This window comes from Lepidochelys olivacea (genome assembly GCF_965140295.1).
Source record: "Lepidochelys olivacea isolate rLepOli2 genome assembly, chromosome: 7".
NCBI lineage: Eukaryota > Metazoa > Chordata > Testudines > Cheloniidae > Lepidochelys > Lepidochelys olivacea.
This window is the reverse complement of record NC_140417.1, coordinates 118,365,337-118,384,989: the sequence shown is the minus strand read 5'-3', so window position 1 is coordinate 118,384,989 and position 19,653 is coordinate 118,365,337. Positions and strand designations below refer to the sequence as shown.

The following is a 19,653-nucleotide window of genomic DNA, read 5'->3' as shown; positions in this document are numbered from 1 at the left end:
CACTAATGTCAGTGAGAGGGGGCTCACCTGTCATAGTATCCTAGAAATATAGGGCTGGAGGAGACCTCAGGAGGTCATCTAGTCCATCCCCTTGTGCTGAGGCTGGACCAAGAGACTATCCTTGGCATGTTTGTCTAACCTGTTCTTAAAACCATCCAATGATGGGGATTCCACAACCTCCCTTAGAAGCCTATTCCAGGCTTATGCTTGGGCCCCTTGAAACTATACACTGGCCCTTGCTCTCTTGGCTTTTCAGCTCAGCTCCCACGGCCTTCAGCTCCCCATCACATCCCTCGTAGGCTTGGTAGCCGCAGCACTCCAGCACGTCCAGCCTTTCTCTAGCTCTTGGAGAGTAAGAGAATGGAACTGCACTTAGAGTGGGAGGGTCCCCCCAGGAGTCTCACCCTAATCTTCAAATGATCTCATGTTCTTCTCCTTGAGCAGCTTCCAGCTTCCAGCCATTTGCAAACCACTCTGCCTAGTCCTCAGCCTCTCTGGCAGCCACCCCCTTCTGTTTCTTGTCCCATCTCCTGTTGGTCAACCAATTAGCTGCTGCTGGGGAGGTAGCTACTCTGATGCTTCATTGCCAGAGTTGAAGGGGATTTATACACCCTCCTCACAAACAAACAGATCTATATATTTGAACATGACCACCAAAGATGGAGATTTTGTCCTCTTTCCAAATTCCCTCCAACACAGCTCACCATCTGCTTAATCATTTCTTTAGCCTTCCTGGAGTCAAGTACCATTTACACAAGAGCTTAAAATAAATGTCCTTTGTAACATTTCATATTGAGCTGGCAAGTCCTTTAGGCCACGTTGTTTGCTGCTCGTTTATGGTGATTTCTCAATTTATGTCTCTTGCCAATTTTCTCATAAAGGTGCATTTCTTATTGAGATCTACCATTGTCAGAATCTCATCTATTTCAGAAATTATTCCTTTTAAGCCTGGTCTTTCAATAGCTAAGAGTCAAAAGGAAATAAAGAGATGGATTTACAGTGTAACTCCATTGCCTTCATAAGAATTGCTCCTGATTTACACCAGTAAAAGGAGTGGAGAATCAGGCCCAAGATTAATGCTAAACTTCTTTATTTTGAGATTTTACTGAGCATAATGAAAATATGGAAATAATTGTACCACTAAGGAAGTGCAATACTTTTCTCTCTCTGATTAGCGCACTGGTTAATTTTAAGCTATATATATATAGTTAGGTCTGATTGATCAGAACTTTTCAAAGTTATTTTCCTCTTAAAACTCATCACTGAGATACCATGGTGATGGGCATGGCATCAGAACCTTAACAGTAGTGACAAAAAATTCACGGCTGCTATATCAGGCATAGGTCTTGGCAGCGTTTTAAAAACACCTTAGGAGAGGCCAACCACATCCATGTACTGGGCTATCACATTTTCTAGAAGTCCTGACTATAGTTGGCATTGCTGAAAAGGTCAAAGAGCCCTGAGGAAAATGTCTCCTGTTAACTCTCTGTTTCAAATGATGGGTGAAATTTACCTGTGCATCATATAGACCCCATCTTCGTGATGGATGAACACAGTGGACCTGCCATGTCAGGGGCCCTCTGCAATCCCTGAATGACAGGAAGGGGGCTGAGAGAGACCAATACACAGAGGAGATCTGAGCACATGACGGGGCCGGTGAGGGGAAGCAGTCACATATCATTCATTCTCCCCAGGAAGGAGATTTTCAAAAGCACCTTGAATTGAGTAGCCCAAGTCCCCTTGTTTTGTACCCCCTAAACCTCCACACAGAGGGTGCAGAATGCTTTGTGCATGGGAGAGGAATCCCACACTGCAGAAAGGACCTACAATGATTTGCTGTTTACTGATCGGGAGAGTCCATCTGGCTGTCCTGTGCATTTACTGCCATTCACAGGAAAAATAAGATGATAAACCAAACTAACAATTTCTTGCAAGTGACAGCATTAAAGTCCCTTGGAGCCTACCTGATATTATAGGTCCTGCATGAAATGAGTTGTTGAGAGGCTTGGCTTGGCTTAATCATGAATACAGACAATGCTAACTTTGTGACAAGTGCTTTGGGGACCTCCCAGTTTAATGGCCTCCTGGTAATGGAACTGTCCTCTACGTTCTCATTTAGCAGCAGTGGGTGAAGAAGATACTCTGAAACCATCACTGGGCAGAGAAGTTTGAATGCAACACAGAACACGGGCCAATATCTTTGGGAAAACAGCAGCAAAGTGAAAAGGACACAGGATTTCCCCTCCTCACTGCTTTATAGCAAATTCCTTGAAAGTTCCAACCTGAAATATATTTCTTAGCAGATTTTTTTCCTCCTTTGCTCACATACTAGTTTGTTATTGTAGGGCTGCTGATGAATGTTTGGGTTCCCCCAAGACTACTTCCTCTGCACTCCCCAAGAACTCAGTTTCACTCTAGTCTCATCCCTCACGTTCCTTTATTTCATATACAGCAAAGCTATGCTGAGTTGATCAGACTCAAACATAAAGATTAGGTATAAGGTGTACCAGCCATCCAAAGTTTCACAGCAAACCTCTTCTTTTATATTCTTTACATTGCATCACGCGTTTTGGGATTGGCTTGGTTACTTTGCAGGAACCAATCCTTGTAGAGCATGCACTGTCCATGCATGACTCTTTAGCTCATCTTACCTTCCAGGCTTATCTTTATTCACTGTTATCTTCTCCATTGTAAATGGCTCTTGGGTGTTCCCCCTTATCTTAGCTAGCACAGATGTTCTGTTCCCAGCCTGCTCATCCATTTGCCTCCCTAATCCTATCTCCCAAGAAATGAGGCTTCACCCACATTCAATTACTCATGTCAAGCCTGGCCTACAATGAGCACACACTGGCTTGCACCTCGGCACTGGGCTTGTTATTGCAAGATTGCTCATGAATACCAATGGCTTGTCAGCAGTGGGGGTTTGTTGTATTAGGGTTGTTCATGGGTAGTAGGCAGCACATGCCTTATTGTTGTAGAGATGTTCGTGGCCACTGAGCAACACACTCTGGTTTGCCATTGCAGGGTTTCTCATGGGGGCTTGTGAATATTTCTGTGCTAACTGTAGTGTTGTTCAGAAGAACGTGCTGAATAATTATTTTAGTGTTACTGATGTGTGTGGAGAAGGGGCCTGAACCTCAATCTTCTGTATCCCAGCAGAGTGCCCTGATCACCAGGCTTATTCAGATCTCTCATTTTGCATGAAAAATTTCAAGAGGTCTCAGTTTTGTCCTGATGCAGAATGGGAAGTTTTAGTTAATCTCGGATATGTTCGCAGGATGAGCACTGCTTAGTCCTTACTACAGAGTTGGTTGTGAGCAGTGGGCACTGCAGAGTTACATATGCCTCCCTTTATATGAGAAACCAAAGCAAGATCTCTTGCCTCGTTCTGGTGTTTGTTAAAATAGACATTGAATAATCCATTTGACTTTTCAAAAAAAGCAGGTAATCCCTGTATCATGGATAACCTTCTCTTTCTCACTCAATAAAATGATTTCTAAAGTCAACATTGTGTCATCTCTGGCTGAGTGAAAGCAAGCTAGTGTATCAATGGCTATTAGCCAAGATGGTCAGGGATGGTGTCCCTAGCCTCTGTTTGCCAGAAGCTGGGAATGAGTGACAGGGGATGGATCACTTGATCATTGCCTCTGGGGCACTTGGCATTGGCCACTGTCAGAAGACAGGATACAGGGCTAGATGGACCTTTGGTCCAGCCCACTATGGCCATTCTTATGTTCATCTGCCTATTCCGGTAGGTCAGATTCTCAGCCGGTATAAATCAGGGTAACACCACTGATTTTGATGAAGCCAGGCTGATTTACACCAGCTAAGCAATGGCACATACTGTAATTGTCAACATTTTGTTCAATTTGCTGCTTTGGTTGAGTTTTTTTTCTATTAAACAAAACCAGGCAAACACACACACACACACACACACACACACACACACACAAAAAGTGGGGGTGGGTAGATTTGGAAAGCAGAATTCAAAAAGGGATTGACAGATTATATGGATAACAAGAATATCCAGAGTTATCATCATCAGTATCCCTTCCAAAAATTTTGTTGTTAAACCTCATGTTTCAGGGAGCTAACCTCTATTAGAGATCATCATGAGACCTCTGTCTGATTGTCCCACATCTGCCAGCTGTAGGGTTCTTATACATTCCTCAGAAGCATCTGGTTTTTGCAGCATCACCAACCTCATGCCATCAACAAAAAAAATCACAATTCAGGCTTAAAAAACCAGAGTCGTGCCCCTCAAAAATAATGAAATTGGCTTAAAAACATGATTTTTAAAATATAATAAATGTGGGGTTCATTTTATTTGTCTTCTGGTTTAAGAGTCTAAGGGTGTGCTCAGATCATGTTTTCAAACTCTTTTCTTCTCTCTTTTTCTTAAAAGGAAAGCTGAGATTCTCAGGCAGGCACCTGACTCCTGGAGGTGGGGTTTTAAAAGACAAAACATTAAATATCACAAGACTGGTGATAAAATCGTGCAAGTTTGCAACACTGGGCTTGCTCTTTATAATGCTAGGCCGTATCTGTCCCAGCTTCAGATTTCCAGTCCACCATCCTGCCTCCGAAATTTGGCAGTATTTGGATTGGAGGTTTTGGTTCAGACCCATCTCCACTCACAATTGTTATTTATTTGTTTTACTATAGCACCGAGGAGCCCTAGTCCTGGACCAGGACCCCATTGTGCCAGGCGGTGTACAAACACAAAATAAAAAAGACCCTTCTTTCCCAATCTCGGTACAGCCAACTCAATCTTAGACTTGAACAACACTTTTCACCCACATGAGTCCCAAGCAACTCACAGATTGTACAGTCTATATATATAAGAATCACTTCACCAGCCAGAGAAAGACAACCCCCTCTGGGATGTAACATGGCAGCTCATTAACAGCACACAGCAATGCTAAGGAATAGTTTAGGACAGAAAATGAAAAGCAACTTGGCTCAAATTCTCACCTGATGTATTTCCACTGACATCAGGGATAAATTTGGCCCTCACTTTTTGGTGCAATGCAAACAATGAATAATCTAACTGAAAATGACAAGAGGAGTTTCAGGTAAGCAGAATGGAACCACTATATTCAAATTTGGACTGACATTCACTGGTCCTGCAAGAATTGCCATGGGAATTTTCCTACTCACAATTGGCTCGAGTTTCATTCTACTACATCTGATCTGAAAGGCAGCAACTCCGGTAGCACAATGCCATCGCTCAGAACTAATTCAGAGTGAAGAGTGCCATCTGCTGAATAACCAGCACCATCCAGCAACTGGAGCTCCCCCTATCTAATTACTAACATGGCTCAGCCTGCTCAGCTCATGCGAGCTACAGGATCACAACCGAAGGTACATTGTTGGATTGTTTTTCAGTCTGATAATTACTAAGCTAGTTGCGTATGGAGACATTTTCTCACCCATTAGTAGAAACATGTGCCTTCTACAGCCCAGAGGTGGAGTGGGAACATGACAACTTTTACACCTACACTTACAGGTATATAGCATTAATTATTTATTTATTTTATGAGTCAAGCCCTAACTTGCTGTCTTAGCTGTTGCTGCTTGTCACATTATGGTGATGATCTCAGCTTTAAGATGACAATTCAGATTGTGTAACTCATTGTTTCTATTGCAGTCTGTCCATTTCCTAGTGGTATCCAGGGAACGGTGTCAACATTTGGTGGTTGTGGGTGGCACAGGGAGAGGGGATCAGAAGAGCAGTGAACGGAAACAAAGTATTTTGTATCAAGGGCACAGAGAAGGAAAAAGTAATATTCCACCAGGGAGGAAGAAATAGAGAACTGCCAAGTCCATCAGATGAAATTGCTGTCTTTAGCATGAAGAAAATGACTAAGGCATATAAATGCTCTCTCAGTGAAACTCTGGAGGAAGAAAGGAAACAGATAAGCGCTCGCTGGAGATTCTAAAGATCGTTTTGAATGATAAATAACACAAGTCTCCCCAGCTTTTTCAAGGGGTCTAAATTCAATGTCTGTCACTATTTAAAGTGACACCGTCAATCTAAACAAGTGATTAAACATGTGACCAGGGATATTTGGAGCCAGGTAGATATTTTCCGGGGGCGGGGGGCGGAGGGGGGAGAATAAAACCAACCCAAAATGAAAAATTTGGGTTGAGGAGTTGAAATTCTTAGCTTTTGGGACCAAAAAAAAAAAAAAAAGCCTAAAACTTCAGTTATTATAAACCAAAAATAATCATAACACAAACATTTTCCCTCAGGTTTTGGATTTTTCCATCAAAATCCGGAAAAAATTAAATTTGCTAAACTGTTAATTGTTAAAAAGGCCATTTTTCATTCAAAAAACAAAAACAAAACAAAGCCAACTCTCTCTACTTGCAACAAGGACCCAGAGCTGCATCCTAGCATCTCTTTGGCCACTCTTTTAGCTTGCGGGCTGAAATAGCGGCTGCTGCCCTCAGTGCCTCTTCTGCGGGGCTTTTAGGCCGCTGAGTCAGAGTTAAGCACAGATCCTACGTTCCCTACCCTAGCCCAGCCCGGCCCTGCCCCCCCTTCAGTGTCTTCTGAGCCAGTGTAGAGCTCTCCTTTGCCATGTATGGAAGTGAGACAAGGCCTAGTCCATCACCACCTCTTTACCACTGTGCTTACCCTATACGCGCTCTTTATATTCAAAAGCAATGTTGCATGCTCTTTGGCCGGGTGTGTCTCCAGGATGGATAAAAAACACCCCAGCACCCCATGTTCTCAGACGCTACATCAGGTCTAAGGGGCGCACCTGGCACAACTCTGATTTTTTCCAAAAATGATTTATTTAAAAATTTTATCTTTTTTCCTATAAGCCCAGTTAAATCTTCACAGTCAGCAAATCAAATTTCCAGGTCAAATCCCTGTGCAAACATCGCATGATCTTGACAATAATTATAATTTCTAGCATTAAATACCTATGTTTAAATGAGATCTGGGTAAATTCTTCTTTTAAAAATATGTCCCATGAATCTTCACTTGAGCATAAAATAGCATTAGTTTTATCTGTGTTCATGCCTCTTTTGTGTTTGTTTTCTGAGACTTTTCTGGCAAAGGAATTTACTGGCAAGATTATTGGTGGAGACAAGGACCCTTAATCCAGTGTTAGAGAATTACACTGATCCAATCAGGGAACTGAAAACTGATCTACTCACCCAATTAAAATACAGTTTTGATGACAAAAGTCTACAGAGCAAGAATTATTCATGGTGATTAGCTGGGGCCTTTCAAAGCCCACTGAAGTCATTGGGAAGCTTTTCATTGATTTCAGATGGATTTTGGATCAGGAACTTGGTGAGTAATTATGACCAAAACATCTGAGAAAACCACGGGATGATCATGGACAATTTGTCAACAGAAAAAGAGGCTAAGTTTGTTGAATAAATTATTTCCTTTGAATTATTCACTCGGCTCTAGTTTAAATGCACTTAAGGAAATACAATTTGGAAAAATCCAAGGAGATTCCTTCTTGCTCATCCTTGAAACTTAACGATTTTCTGAAATGCCTATTGCCATCATACCAAAGCATCTCAACATTACAGGTAACACTGATTGCATTGATGGTTAGAAGTTATCACTGGCCAAAATGACATTGAACTTAATGCAGATATGACGTAGACATAAAAATTCAATCAGGATTATATTGTGTAAGGTGCTAAGAGCCTCGTGAATGTTGCTGAATGCCCTGCACCTCATACTGCTGCATCAGACCCATAGCTCGCTGGAAGATGTCTGCATCCAAAAGAACGATTGTGAATTATCTTCTTCCATTCCCCTCCCCCCCACCCTTCTTTCTTGCTCTTGATTGGGCCGATCTGTGCATAGCATGAAGATACTTGCAAATGTGCGCTTAGGTTATAAGAGACAACAAAAAGTGATCAGTCAGACACTAGTTGATAAGCAATGAACTGCCTATTTCTGGCGGCAATTGGCAAATCTCCTTGATGAATGAGCTTCAGCGGCACTCTTTAAACACCAGCAGTATATTTTGGGTAGTCGAGATGCTGTGGTATTTATGCCATCCCAGACAGTCCAATAGTTTCTACTGTACCCAGCTGCTTCAGCATTCGAGAATGTAATGCTACAGAAAGCACCTTGCTTTGTCATGTGTTCTCTAATGTCTCCTAATCTCGCGTGAGATCTGCAGCTCTGCTGGGAGGAAGGAAACCTCCTCCAAATTAGCAGCAGGACACACAGCCCCGTAGCCTGAAGCAGCTTCCAGTCCCACCCAGACATTCTGTTCCCACAGGGAGAGAGGCACAAGCCTTTGTATAAGGTCCAGATTCATCAGCCAGAGTCAGAGCGAAGTAATAGTTGTGGGAAGAATTTAGAGGCCAGGGAGAAGCAGTCAGTTTGGGATTGTTTTGCATACCTAGGGCCTTTCCTGAGCTTGGCTCTCTGGGGGATTCCCCTCCTCCATCTAGCTCCCTTTCCCTCTAGAGAACCACTCCCATTTCCCTTATATTCCAGCCAGAGATAATAAGCACACTTGCCACAAAATCAGCAGAACTTCAGTAAGGTTCTAATGCCTTCTGACAGGGGGAATCAACATAGAAGCCCCGGTTCCTTATTACAGGGGATGATGTACCTCAAAGGGTTGATGGGAGGTTTAATTGATTCTGAAGTGCTTGGAGTTCCTCAGAGGAAAGGAAGTGTAGTACCAACAAACAATAATTGTTGTGTTACAGACCCTGAGCATTATGGATTAAATGATCCTATTCCAACTATGGTTTGATTTTAGAAGAGAGACTGCAAACTATGCAGATTGGATGAAAGTAATGTTACAAAAAGAACAGGAGGACTTGTGGCACCTTAAAGACTAACAAATTTATTTGAGCATTAGCTTTCATGAACTACAGCTCACTTCATCGGATGCATGGGCCATGGGGGTCTCCCCCCCCCCCCCCGTCCTCAGACGCCACCTCCCTTGGCTGTGGTCTTGGCTCGGCGCCAAGCCACAGGCTCGGAGGGGCAGAACTCGAAATGCTTCTTCAGCTCGGCTCTTCCCCCAGGACTCAGCCCTCCTGGATATTTCCCTTTGTCGTGCTTTAGCTCACGAAAGCTTATGCTCAAATAAATTGGTTAGTCTCTAAGGTGCCACAAGTACTCCTGTTCTTTTTGTGGATACAGACTAACACGGCTGCCACTCTGAAACCAGTAATTTTACAGTTTCAGGATTTATATATACAATTAAAGATCCCAAATAATTAAAGTCTAACACCCAAAGCTCCCACTGGGAATTGGAATCAAGGCCCATTTTCATTTAACAACATAGAAATGTAGATCCCTATTGCATGGATACCCAACCTGACCGTCATGACTTCCAGTGGGTCATGAACAAGTCTAGCCTCAAGAATGGCAGTTTGGGTGGCAAAACTTTTTTTCTTTGGGAATGTAGAACAAAGTATGAGAAACTGGAAGCCACTGGCCATGTCTATCCAATCTGGATGGGAGCTCCTCAGTTTGTCAAGGTCTCCCACAGACTTCCTCAGAGACTAGATATTCTCTAAGACAATCCTTTCTCCCAATCACGTTAAGTCTTCTTTGCTTCATAACTTTCTGTCATCAGATGGCCACTCTTGAAAAATATTCTCTGTGTGTATTATAGTTGCTGTGTATTAAAAACTTTTGTTTTATCCCACAAGGAAATATAGCTATAGATGGATGACAGTAAAGACAGAAAAATTTTTATAGCTATTTGATTTGTTTGGAAAGATGAAAATCTCATGCATTTGTTGGAGAAATAATTTCCTAATTCAAGGTTTGAGTGGAGATGTTGATGTTTTCTCCCACTGAGATCTTGATATATAGGATATTATTTAGATCTATAGTGCAAATAAAGGATTTTATGAAGTATAAAGAGTAGCAGGTGTGAGCCAAAAGAACAGAAAATGAAACAGGGATTTATATATATCTATTTTGTGTGTGGCATTAATGTTGTTGAGCTAAATCCTCTCTGTTTTCATTCAATCTTTATACAGACATTTCCATTGACATCAGTGAGAAGTTTGCCTGAGTAAATAATAACTTCAGGATCTGGCTTATTATTATTTTTGTCTGTTAATGAACATTACATTGCAGACGTTCTTGTTAAACCCTGTGGATTTGTGCTGGAAATGGCCCACCTTGATTATCATACACATTGTAAGGAGAGTGATCACTTTAGATAAGCTATTACCAACAGGAGAGTGGGGTTTTGGGGGTGAGGGGGTGGGAGAAAACCTGTATTTGTGCTGGAAATGGCCCACCTTGACTATTATACACATTGTAAGGAGAGTGATCACGTTAGATAAGCTATTACCAGCAGGAGAGTGGGGTGGGGGAAAAAAAAAACCTTTTGTAGTGATAATCACCCATTTTTTCATGGTTTGTGTGTATAAAAACTTCTGTATTTTCCACAGCATGCATCCGATGAAGTGAGCTGTAGCTCACGAAAGCTCACGCTCAAATAAATTGGTTAGTCTCTAAGGTGCCACAAGTCCTCCTTTTCTTTTTGCGAATACAGACTAACACGGCTGCTACTCTGAAACATTACATTGCAGTGTATTTTAATGCTGCCATCCGGCTTACATGAATTCACCTCTAGTTTCAGCTCTATTTCCTGTACACCAACAACCATACAAAAGGCAACATGACCTGAATCAGTTAGGTAGGCACGTCCAGAGACAGAGATATCCATATAACCCTGGGCATAACTGCTGTCTTGACACCATAGCTTGCTGCAGGTTCCATGGCTATAATTGTGACACATTTCATGGACAAATGCGCCACCTGAAGAATCAAATGCTCAGAAAACAAATGAAACTTTGTCAACATTTTCTCTGTTTCTCTTCTGAAGAGAGGCTCATAGGCCATTTACTGTGATTTTACCACATGACTGATGCATTACATTCTTTTATATTCATTTGTGTGTAAAATGGAATACATTACATTGTAATACCCAGAGTGTTCCAAGACAAAGGCAAAGCTTCATTCCAGTTCAAGCTATTGGCAATTTGAATCCCAACAATTCAAGTTTCTACTTATTATACTTGAGAATGTATGAAATTGCCTTTAGCATATATGTTTAAATTCCAAGGATAATTAACTAATTATAAATAATTAATGCAGAAGTTCTCTACCCAGGTCACTTATACAATAAAATCACACTATTGTTCTGCCTTTCAGTTGTTATTGGAAAGGCCAAGCTAAACATCAGGCAAAGTCTGCTGTGGAGTCTCAAAACAAACTCTTGTCTGTACACTCGCTCATAAAAAGAGACCTTGCTTTTCCCCTCCTATCTAATTGCTTCACCTGACCACTGAGATGACAATTTTCACAGGCTGCATCCTCCACAGATTCTACCTGCCTCATGGATTTTATCCAATGGATAGAATTAAGAAGTGGCCCAGACAGGCTGCTTTGTGTTTGACCTAGAGTCCACGTCCAGCAGTCTCAGAATGACTGTTCTCAATGATGACCTAAAAAAAATCCACCTCTGCCTTTCCAGCAATCTGAAGAGAAGCAGTACGGCCCAGTGGATGAAGTACTGTGCTGGGACCCACAGTATATAGGTTCTGTTCCCAACTCTGGTGCTGGTTGATTGACTATGAACAAGTCGATTTCTCATCTGTAAAGCGGGGACCAAACTTATCCTCTTTGAGGTCTACCACGAAGTGCTGGGTATTATTATCAACTCTTCACCTGTTCCAGCTGCAAGAAAGCAGTAGCAGACCCTCTCCAGTTCCGGGCAACTTACTACTGCATTACTAGGGACATGTGCAGCATTCCTTCACAGGAGGATCCTCTAGCATGATATTAAGGCTTTTCTTCCCATGGACCTCCCATGGACCTCTTCAGCTCTTCCTGTGCTTTGCTCTCTGGCTGTCTTTCCAGCAAGCAATAGATTCACTAGACTCACTCACAGCAAATCTAGGGCAGAGGCAGATTTGAGGCTTCAGCAACTCTGTGCAATCTTCTGAAGACCAGGTGGTTGGAACCACCCATAACCTAATGCTCCTGAACCCCACAGTAAAACTATCCTCAGGGTTCTCCTCTGCAAGATGACACCCTATCCTGTGAGAACAATAACCTGCAGGCTACTGTAGCTCCACCTTCAAACTTCACCCATCTTTTACAGCTGTGTGACAGCAGCCTGAGAAGAGGCTCAAGGGAGCTGTGGGGACACCAAATCTACACTGACTTGATACACCAAACTGGAAGACACTTGCAAAACTGCAAGATAATTGCAAAATAATACAAGAGGTCACACCCAGTAGCAGGTTCCAAACCGGTGGCAAAAATCCCCCGTGGGGTGGAGGACCAGCACAAAGCCTTCACCCCCACTTACACCCCATATATGGAATCTGTGTGTTTGTGGTGAGGGAGAAGCATTGATGACATGGTCATACTGAAACACTTGCACAGCCCCTAAATGCTACGGAAAGAGTCTCCGTGCCAACCATTCGTTAGCTGATTGCAGAAGGCTTCCGTAGGGATGGGTCATGTTTTGGAATGGTTGTCAAGAAATGATCCTGTGTGCCAGACCCAGGATAGGGGCATGGATTTCAGCAACCCAAACTCTCTGCACTCTGCCTGTACCGAGCATGAATTCTCCTGTGTTTTATCAATATGCATTTATATGCAGTTACTAAAGACGAGTCTCTATTTACTCTTAACTAATATTTGTTCCCATTAGGAGCATTAAAGTTTGCTAGATTTCCAGGAATCCTAGATTTCCATGTGTCTGGTTCAAAATCACCTCTGATGGCAAGACAGTCCCCCATCTATATGGGAGTTTGACTGCAAGCTTTTGGAGTAAGAATTTTCAGAGAAACCTCATCTTACCAGGGCCCAATCCTCCAGTTCCAACTGAGGCCAATGGAAAGACACCCATTGATTTCAATTGGAGAAATGGATCATGTCCTTAGAGGACACAGTGAACAGTACAAATATGGATCAATAATGCGCCAAATTAGCCCCTGATGTAAAACTACTGACTTCAACGGAGTTACACCAGGGATAAATTTGGTCATTATTATTTATTTGTATTGTGGTAGTCCCTAAAAAGAGCCCTAGTAATGGACCAGGACCCCATTGTGCTAGGTACTGGACAAACACAAAAAACAAAAAGTCAGCCTCTATCCAAAAGGGTTTACGATCTTGTGCCTTTATTCCCTTCAAATAAACAGCCCCATCTGTTCTTGAAATCAAAGCTATATTTGTGGGTACTTTATTCAGTTTGAGGCAGGAGGAAGGATTGGTTTTGTACGGGTTATACCTGGATGTAATAGTGTCCGAAGTAAAAGAGCCAACTACTGAAATACTGAAACATACTCCAAAATACTGAATTAGTCTGGGGTCAGTAGTAATGGTTGCTATTTACCAGTGCAGGGGTGGCCAACCCGTGGCTCCGGAGCCACGTGCGGCTCTTCAGAGGTGAATCTGCGGCTCCTTGTCTAGGCACCGACTCCGGGGCTGCAGCTACAGGTGCCAACTTTCCAATGTGCCGGGGGGGGCTCCCTGCTCCACCCCTGGCTCTGCCGCAGGCCCTGCCCCCACCACCCCTTCCCGCCCCCTCCCCTGAGCCTGCCGTGCCCTTGCTTCTCCCCTTTCCCGCCGCCCAGAGCGTCCTGCACATCATGAACCATGTGGGGAGGGAGGGGGACGCGCTGATCAGCGGGGCTGCCGGTGGGCGGGAGGCGCTGGGAGCGGGGTGGGGGAGCTGCTGACATATTACTGTGGCTCTTTGGCAATCTACATTGGCAAATTCTGGCTCCGTCTCAGGCTGAAGTTGGCCACCCCTGTACTAGAACAACTCTATGGCAACAAGGTTACATTTTTATTACAGCATTTTTCATCTAAAGGGATCCCAAAGCGCTTTCCCAATGTACCACAGACCTACACTACGACCAGCACTGAAGTGCAGCCATGTCTGGGTGAGGTGTGAAGGCTCTTTAACAGCAGCACTTACATAACTGTTCAGGACAAAACGTGAAGAATTATATTGCATCCCACTAAAACTGCAGTAGGAAAAATAATTACCCAGATTGGAATCTGGCCAGGACAAGAGGGTTAACAGCCACTTCTGAAAAAAAAAAATGCCAAGGGATCTTCACTGTCCACACAGAGAGGATCATATTGTACCTTTCATTCAAAAGACTGCACACCGCACAACATAATGCCCAAAGGCACCAGGGTGGGACATTGGCTCTGTGCTGCTCTAGGGAAAAAGGGTGCTACCTACTGAATTAACACAACCAATCAGGTTTGCCCTAATCATTTCCCAACCAATTACAGCTGGGGCCCAATATTGCTCTACTTATGTGAGGTTGGAGGTGATCATAGCACCGGATGGCTTGGCTTGGCATCTTCCTGGACAGCATAAGCCAGGTGTCTGCATGACCCTGACAGACAGTTGTTTGGGAAGAATGTCGCTAATTAGCCAAAGCACTTCCCCACCCCATCCCAAAATACGTCCTTCGGTTATAAAGCCGGAAGGGACGCTTGTAGTCATCTAGTCTCACCTCCTGTAAACCAAAGCTATCATACAGTAGATTGATTTGTATTATTTTACACTTCATGTTGGAGTATTGGACCAAAATATTTTTAATGTAAAACTAAATATCTAATTCCATGTACCACATGCCCAGAATGCTTGATGGCTTTTTTTTAAGTCACAAGCCCTTGCTCAACAAATGAATCCCTTTAAAAAAGGTGGCAAACTCAATCAGTTTTAGAAGACTGGAGATCAAACTAGAGGATTAATTTTAGTAGCACCTGTGAGAGATCTAACAGTTAAGGTGGGTGGAAAGGTCCTGAAAACCTGGCTGGTGAGAATTTCTGCTTCAATGATTTGATTAAAAAGCTCCTGATAAGACTATAAAATACTGGTCCAGTCAATGAAGGCTGAATCACAGAGAAGTGCTTATGACATCTACATGAATACGAAATGGACTCATGTGATGATTTACCTTAATACCAAAAGGAATTCATAATGATCAGGCCATTATTTTTAAATGATACCAAAAGCTGAAGGGAAGCACACACATATCCCTGCAGCATAGCCAGAAATTGTATTCGAGAGCAGCGTAAGAGCTGAAAACAGCTCGGAACCTGTTAGCCTGAGTCCCTGATCTCCTCGATAAACAAGAAGAGCGTGTCCCTGCTATGACTGCATCTCACCCTGAGGTGCTCTTCTGAGCATTCTCTTTGCTCCTTTTAAGAGAACAGACACAGAACTTTGAACCTTTAATCACCCAGCGATGTCCAAACCTCCGCCTTAGCAGGACTAGATCTGACACAAGAAAGCAAAACAAGGACTGTTTCTCACGGGTATAAGATCCCAGCCCCAGGGCCCATTGAGCCAAGGCTCAGAGGGAGCAGAGCTCAAGCTAACTTGATAAAAAAAAAAAAAAAACTTCCGCACTGTGTGGCATGAATGCTCCTTTGGTCTTGGAAATGGAGTCACCTACTCTTTGTTGTTGCTATTCCCAGGGAAGAAATCTGGGTTCCGGGAGATAGACGGACTGTCTCGTTTTATCACCCCGGGGACAAACTAAACAACCGCCGCTTTGTTCCTCTGGGGGAACCCTCGCTCTGCTGCGCGCACCCCCCACCCCCCCCCCTTCAAGTTTGGGTCTGATTCATTTCCCGCAGCATCTGTCCGCCCCTAGGGAGCGGGTGGCACACACTGGACTGCAGACCCGAGCAGTGTAGGGAAAGGGGAGGGGAGGACCGAAGGGAACTCCGACTCTGCCATGTAACTTGCATCTTCGCTCAATCGCGGTTGCTCAGGACACCCGAGAATGCATCGCACGCGAGCTGGGGAGGATTTGGGGATTTGAGGACTACCCCTGATTGCTCCATGCACAGTGAAGACACTGCCCTCTCCTCTCCAGTCATAGCCCTTCTCTCCCGCTGCCCTCTCTCCAAACCTCCCCACGGCCTCACCCTGATAAGAGCAACGAGAGTGCAACTCAGGTGGCTGATGGAGGGGGAGAAAACTTTTCCCCCAGCAGAAAGACGCTAGAAGCACTTTTGCCCGGCTGCAAACTGCCGAGCGACACCCGATGCGAAGGGCCAGATCCCAGAGAACCGCTCGAGCCACCAGCCCGGCCCCGCTTTCTGCCCCGTGCCCACCACCCGGCGCTGCATCGCCCCCGTGGTCTGGGCATCCCGCCGCCCACCCCGGGGCTGGGGTTACTCACGCTGCTGTTGTGGCCTGACCAGTGCACCATGGCCTGGTTGTGCGCCGAGTCCCCGGCCAGGGCGAAGGTGGTGCTGGTCAATCTCAGCTCCTCCAGCCTGAAGCGGGTGGCTTTGCCCTGCGGCTGCTCGGGGGATGCTGCCGCCGCCGCCGCCTCCCTGCCCTGCCGGTCCCGCTCCGCCGGGACCCCCCTGGCTCTCCTCCGCTCCGCCTGGCTCCTTCTCAGCCTGCTGCTGCGGGGCGCACGCCCAGCCGGGCTCCGCTCTGCGCCCCGCCGGCCCGGCAGGGCGGGCGCAGTCCCCCGGAGGGGAGCCCGGGCCCGGCCGGGGCCAGCGAGGGATGCGCGGGGGTCGGGCTGGCCGCTCGGTTTCTCCTGGCTGGGAGCAGCGGGGCCGGTCGCTTTCCCCCCAGCCGCCGGGAACCGCCTCGCCTCTTCCCCGCGGCCCGGCCGCAAGGGGATGGACAAGAATCCCGGCCCAGGCGGCTTGCCCGGGGCCAGGCAGGCGCGGCAGGTTATTGCCGCCTCGCTGGTGCCGAGGAATTGGAAGAGCCAGGTCCCGGCCAGCAGAGCAAGGCGCCAGCCCGCTGGGGACCGGCCCGTAACTTTTCCCATGGCTGCGGATGCTGGCGAGGAGGGCGAGAGGCTGAGAGAGAGACTCACACACCAAGGGGGGGCTGCAGATTTACCCGGAGCAGAGGGGACACGGCACCAACTCCATGCAAGTTTCAGGCAGGGCTGGATTTGCTGCAGGCAGGGCTGGATTCGCTGTCTTCTCTCTCTCTCTCTCTTTTCTTATCCCCCCTCCCCACCCAACCCCCCCAGGGCTGGCTTTGCTGATCCGGCTTTTGGATGGAAGGCAAAGCCACAGCCACCCGGGGGGAGGAGCTGGATTGAAGTCAGAGCGAGGGAGCCCCGGCTGGTGATTTCCTCCTGCTTCTCCTTGTGCAATCAGTCACAAATCGCCTCTTCTCGGCTCGCCTTCGCCCCAGCAGCTCCGCCAGGGTGCTGAGCTGGTTTGCAGCGGTGGATGATCTGTGATTCTCCAACACAGCACTAGGCACTCGCCTTAACTTTTATAGCCTCCCCCCCGACACACACATACACGATCTCTGCCTTTGCTCCCGCCCCCACGCCTGGCTTTCCCTGATCGTATGCCACCTCCCCAGACCGCGTCTTGTTGAAAGTTCCGATCCGCCCCGCAACTCCTCCGAAAAGGCTTTGCAGAGCCACAGACATGTCCCCCAGGGCATGAAGGAGCAAACACTCCCCCGCCCCCCAGCCGCTTCAGTGGCCTCCTGGTTATTTTTTTCCTAACAGGGATTGAGCGGCTGGATGGACTCTAATTTGCAACACCTGCCTCTTCTCTACAGTGGACAAGAAGCTGGAGATGAGTCAGCAGTGCGCCCTTGTTGCCAAGAAGGTTAACCGCATTTGGGGTTGTATAAGTAGGGGCATTGCCAGCAGATCGAGGGATGTGATCCTTCCCCTCTTTTCGACATTGGGGAGGCCTCATCTGGAGTACTGTGTTCAGTTTTGGGCCCCACACTACAAGAAGGATGTGGAAAAATTGGAAAGCATCCAGTGGTGGGCAACAAAAATGATTAGGGGACTGGAACACATGAGTTATGAGGAGAGGCTGAGGGAACTGGGATTGTTTAGTCTGCAGAAGAGAAGAATGAGGGGGGATTTGACAGTTGCTTTCAACTACCTGAAAGGGGGTTCCAAAGAGGATGGCTCTAGACTGTTCTCAGTGGCAGTGGATGACAGAACAAGGAGTAATGGTCTCAAGTTGCAATGGGGGAGGTTTAGGTTAGATATTAGGAAAAACTTTTTCACTAGGAGGCTGGTGAAGCACTGGAATGGGTTACCTAGGGAGGTGGTGGAATCTCCTTCCTTTGAGGTTTTTAGGGTCAGGCTGGGATGATTTAGTTGAGGATTGGTCCTGCTTTGAGCAGGGGGTTGGACTAGATGACCTCCTGAGGTCCCTTCCAACCCTGATATTCTATGATTCTCAGTCTGATGGGGGAGGTGTAACTTCAGGGGAATTGGTTACTCCTGATTCACAGCAGGGTGAGTAAAGAAGCAGCCCCGCTGCCTTTAACAGACATGGATTACATTTGCACAGAGGGAAGTCGTGGTCCCCTCCTGCTCTGTTGGATACAGTAACTGCGGCATTGTATTAAGATAAATCACTCAGGCATTGCAAAGATTTGCTCAGACTAATACTGTCAGGAAAAGGAACATGATTTTGGAAATGAAATGACAACAGATGGGAGGGAGAGATTCCCACCAGTGATTTAGTGGAAGCCAGAGATAGCCCTGTGGGCTGAGCTAGCTGTCCCTTAGCTCTAAATAATCAAGTTCTCAGGGAGGGGACTGTTCCTTTCCCCTTGTCTTTCTCTGTATTTTTTCTGCAGTTTTCATTATCATTTGCCACAGCATTACTTATTGAGGTTATTTTTACCTTCCCTTTTAACAATTTAACAATGTTTACATTTATTCCCTACTTCAGTCATGTATTAGTAAATATATAACATATCCACATTATCCATTTAGGTATGTAAATGGGCACAGTACAGACAGGGATTCTCTAAGCTTGTTGAGAAGTGCATACATTAAGTTTACTCCAGTGAGCCATTCCTATCTGTTCAGTCTCCCTTGTTCCAGTTTCATTTTAAAGGGAGTTTGTTTATTTTTAAGTATCTCGTTCTTGTGGAGAAGGAGTGCTGCAGTGTATTTCAATAAGACATTTACAGTTACATGTGCTCATTTCAGAAATCTAACTCAAATGTTTGCTGCTTGGAAGCCTTGCAAGTGGTCGCACTAAAGTAAGACTTGGATTAATAGAGGTTTGGCATGACTCTCTGTGATACTTAAACAATGATGAATTGTCTGCAATCTAACCAGCAGACCCCAGCTAAATCTACTGTAAACCAATTAACTTTATACCAGCTTGCATTTCTCCCAAATAAATGGTTACAATTAAGCACATATGCTGTCAGTAATAATTAATACAGTGCATTTATACAGCTCCTTCCAGCTGTTGATCTCAAAGCACTTTACAAAAGTTGACTAATATTTCCCCTGTTGTACAAATGGAGAAACTGAAGCATGGAATGTTAAATCATTGCCCAAGGTCATACCTCAGGCCTGCAGCAGAGTGAGGGATGGAACCCATGCTGGTCAGTCTTTCAGATCACAGCTGTCCGGATGGTTTCCTGGTTGTGTAACAAGATCCAAGCGAAAATGTCTCCTAAGTAGTGGTGCGAGGGCTCAGTAGTTGTACAGAGAGCTGTGCAGAGGTTGATATTTCCTCTGGTAATTAGGACAGTTCAAGAGGGATTTCTCCAAAGATGACTCTAGCCTGCAGTGGCAATGTCAGTGCAACCCCCATGAGGAGGATTAGTTTATGCTAAACAGAAGAAAGAAAAAAAAAGGAAAAGCAAT

At 45.4% G+C, this 19,653-nt stretch overlaps 1 protein-coding gene across 2 annotated transcripts in view; it reads right to left on the bottom strand.

Moving 5' to 3' along the window:
- The window catches only part of SORCS1 (sortilin related VPS10 domain containing receptor 1), a 428,683-nt gene extending 411,341 nt beyond the window's left edge, over nucleotides 1-17,342 (bottom strand). For both annotated transcript variants that reach the window (XM_084634878.1, XM_084634879.1), the window contains exon 1: nucleotides 16,207-17,342. In XM_084634878.1, coding sequence (XP_084491004.1) covers nucleotides 16,207-16,818 — 612 coding nt within the window. In that variant the 5' untranslated portion in view covers nucleotides 16,819-17,342. The remainder of the gene's footprint in view (nucleotides 1-16,206) is intronic.
- Nucleotides 17,343-19,653: the final 2,311 nt, after the last annotated feature.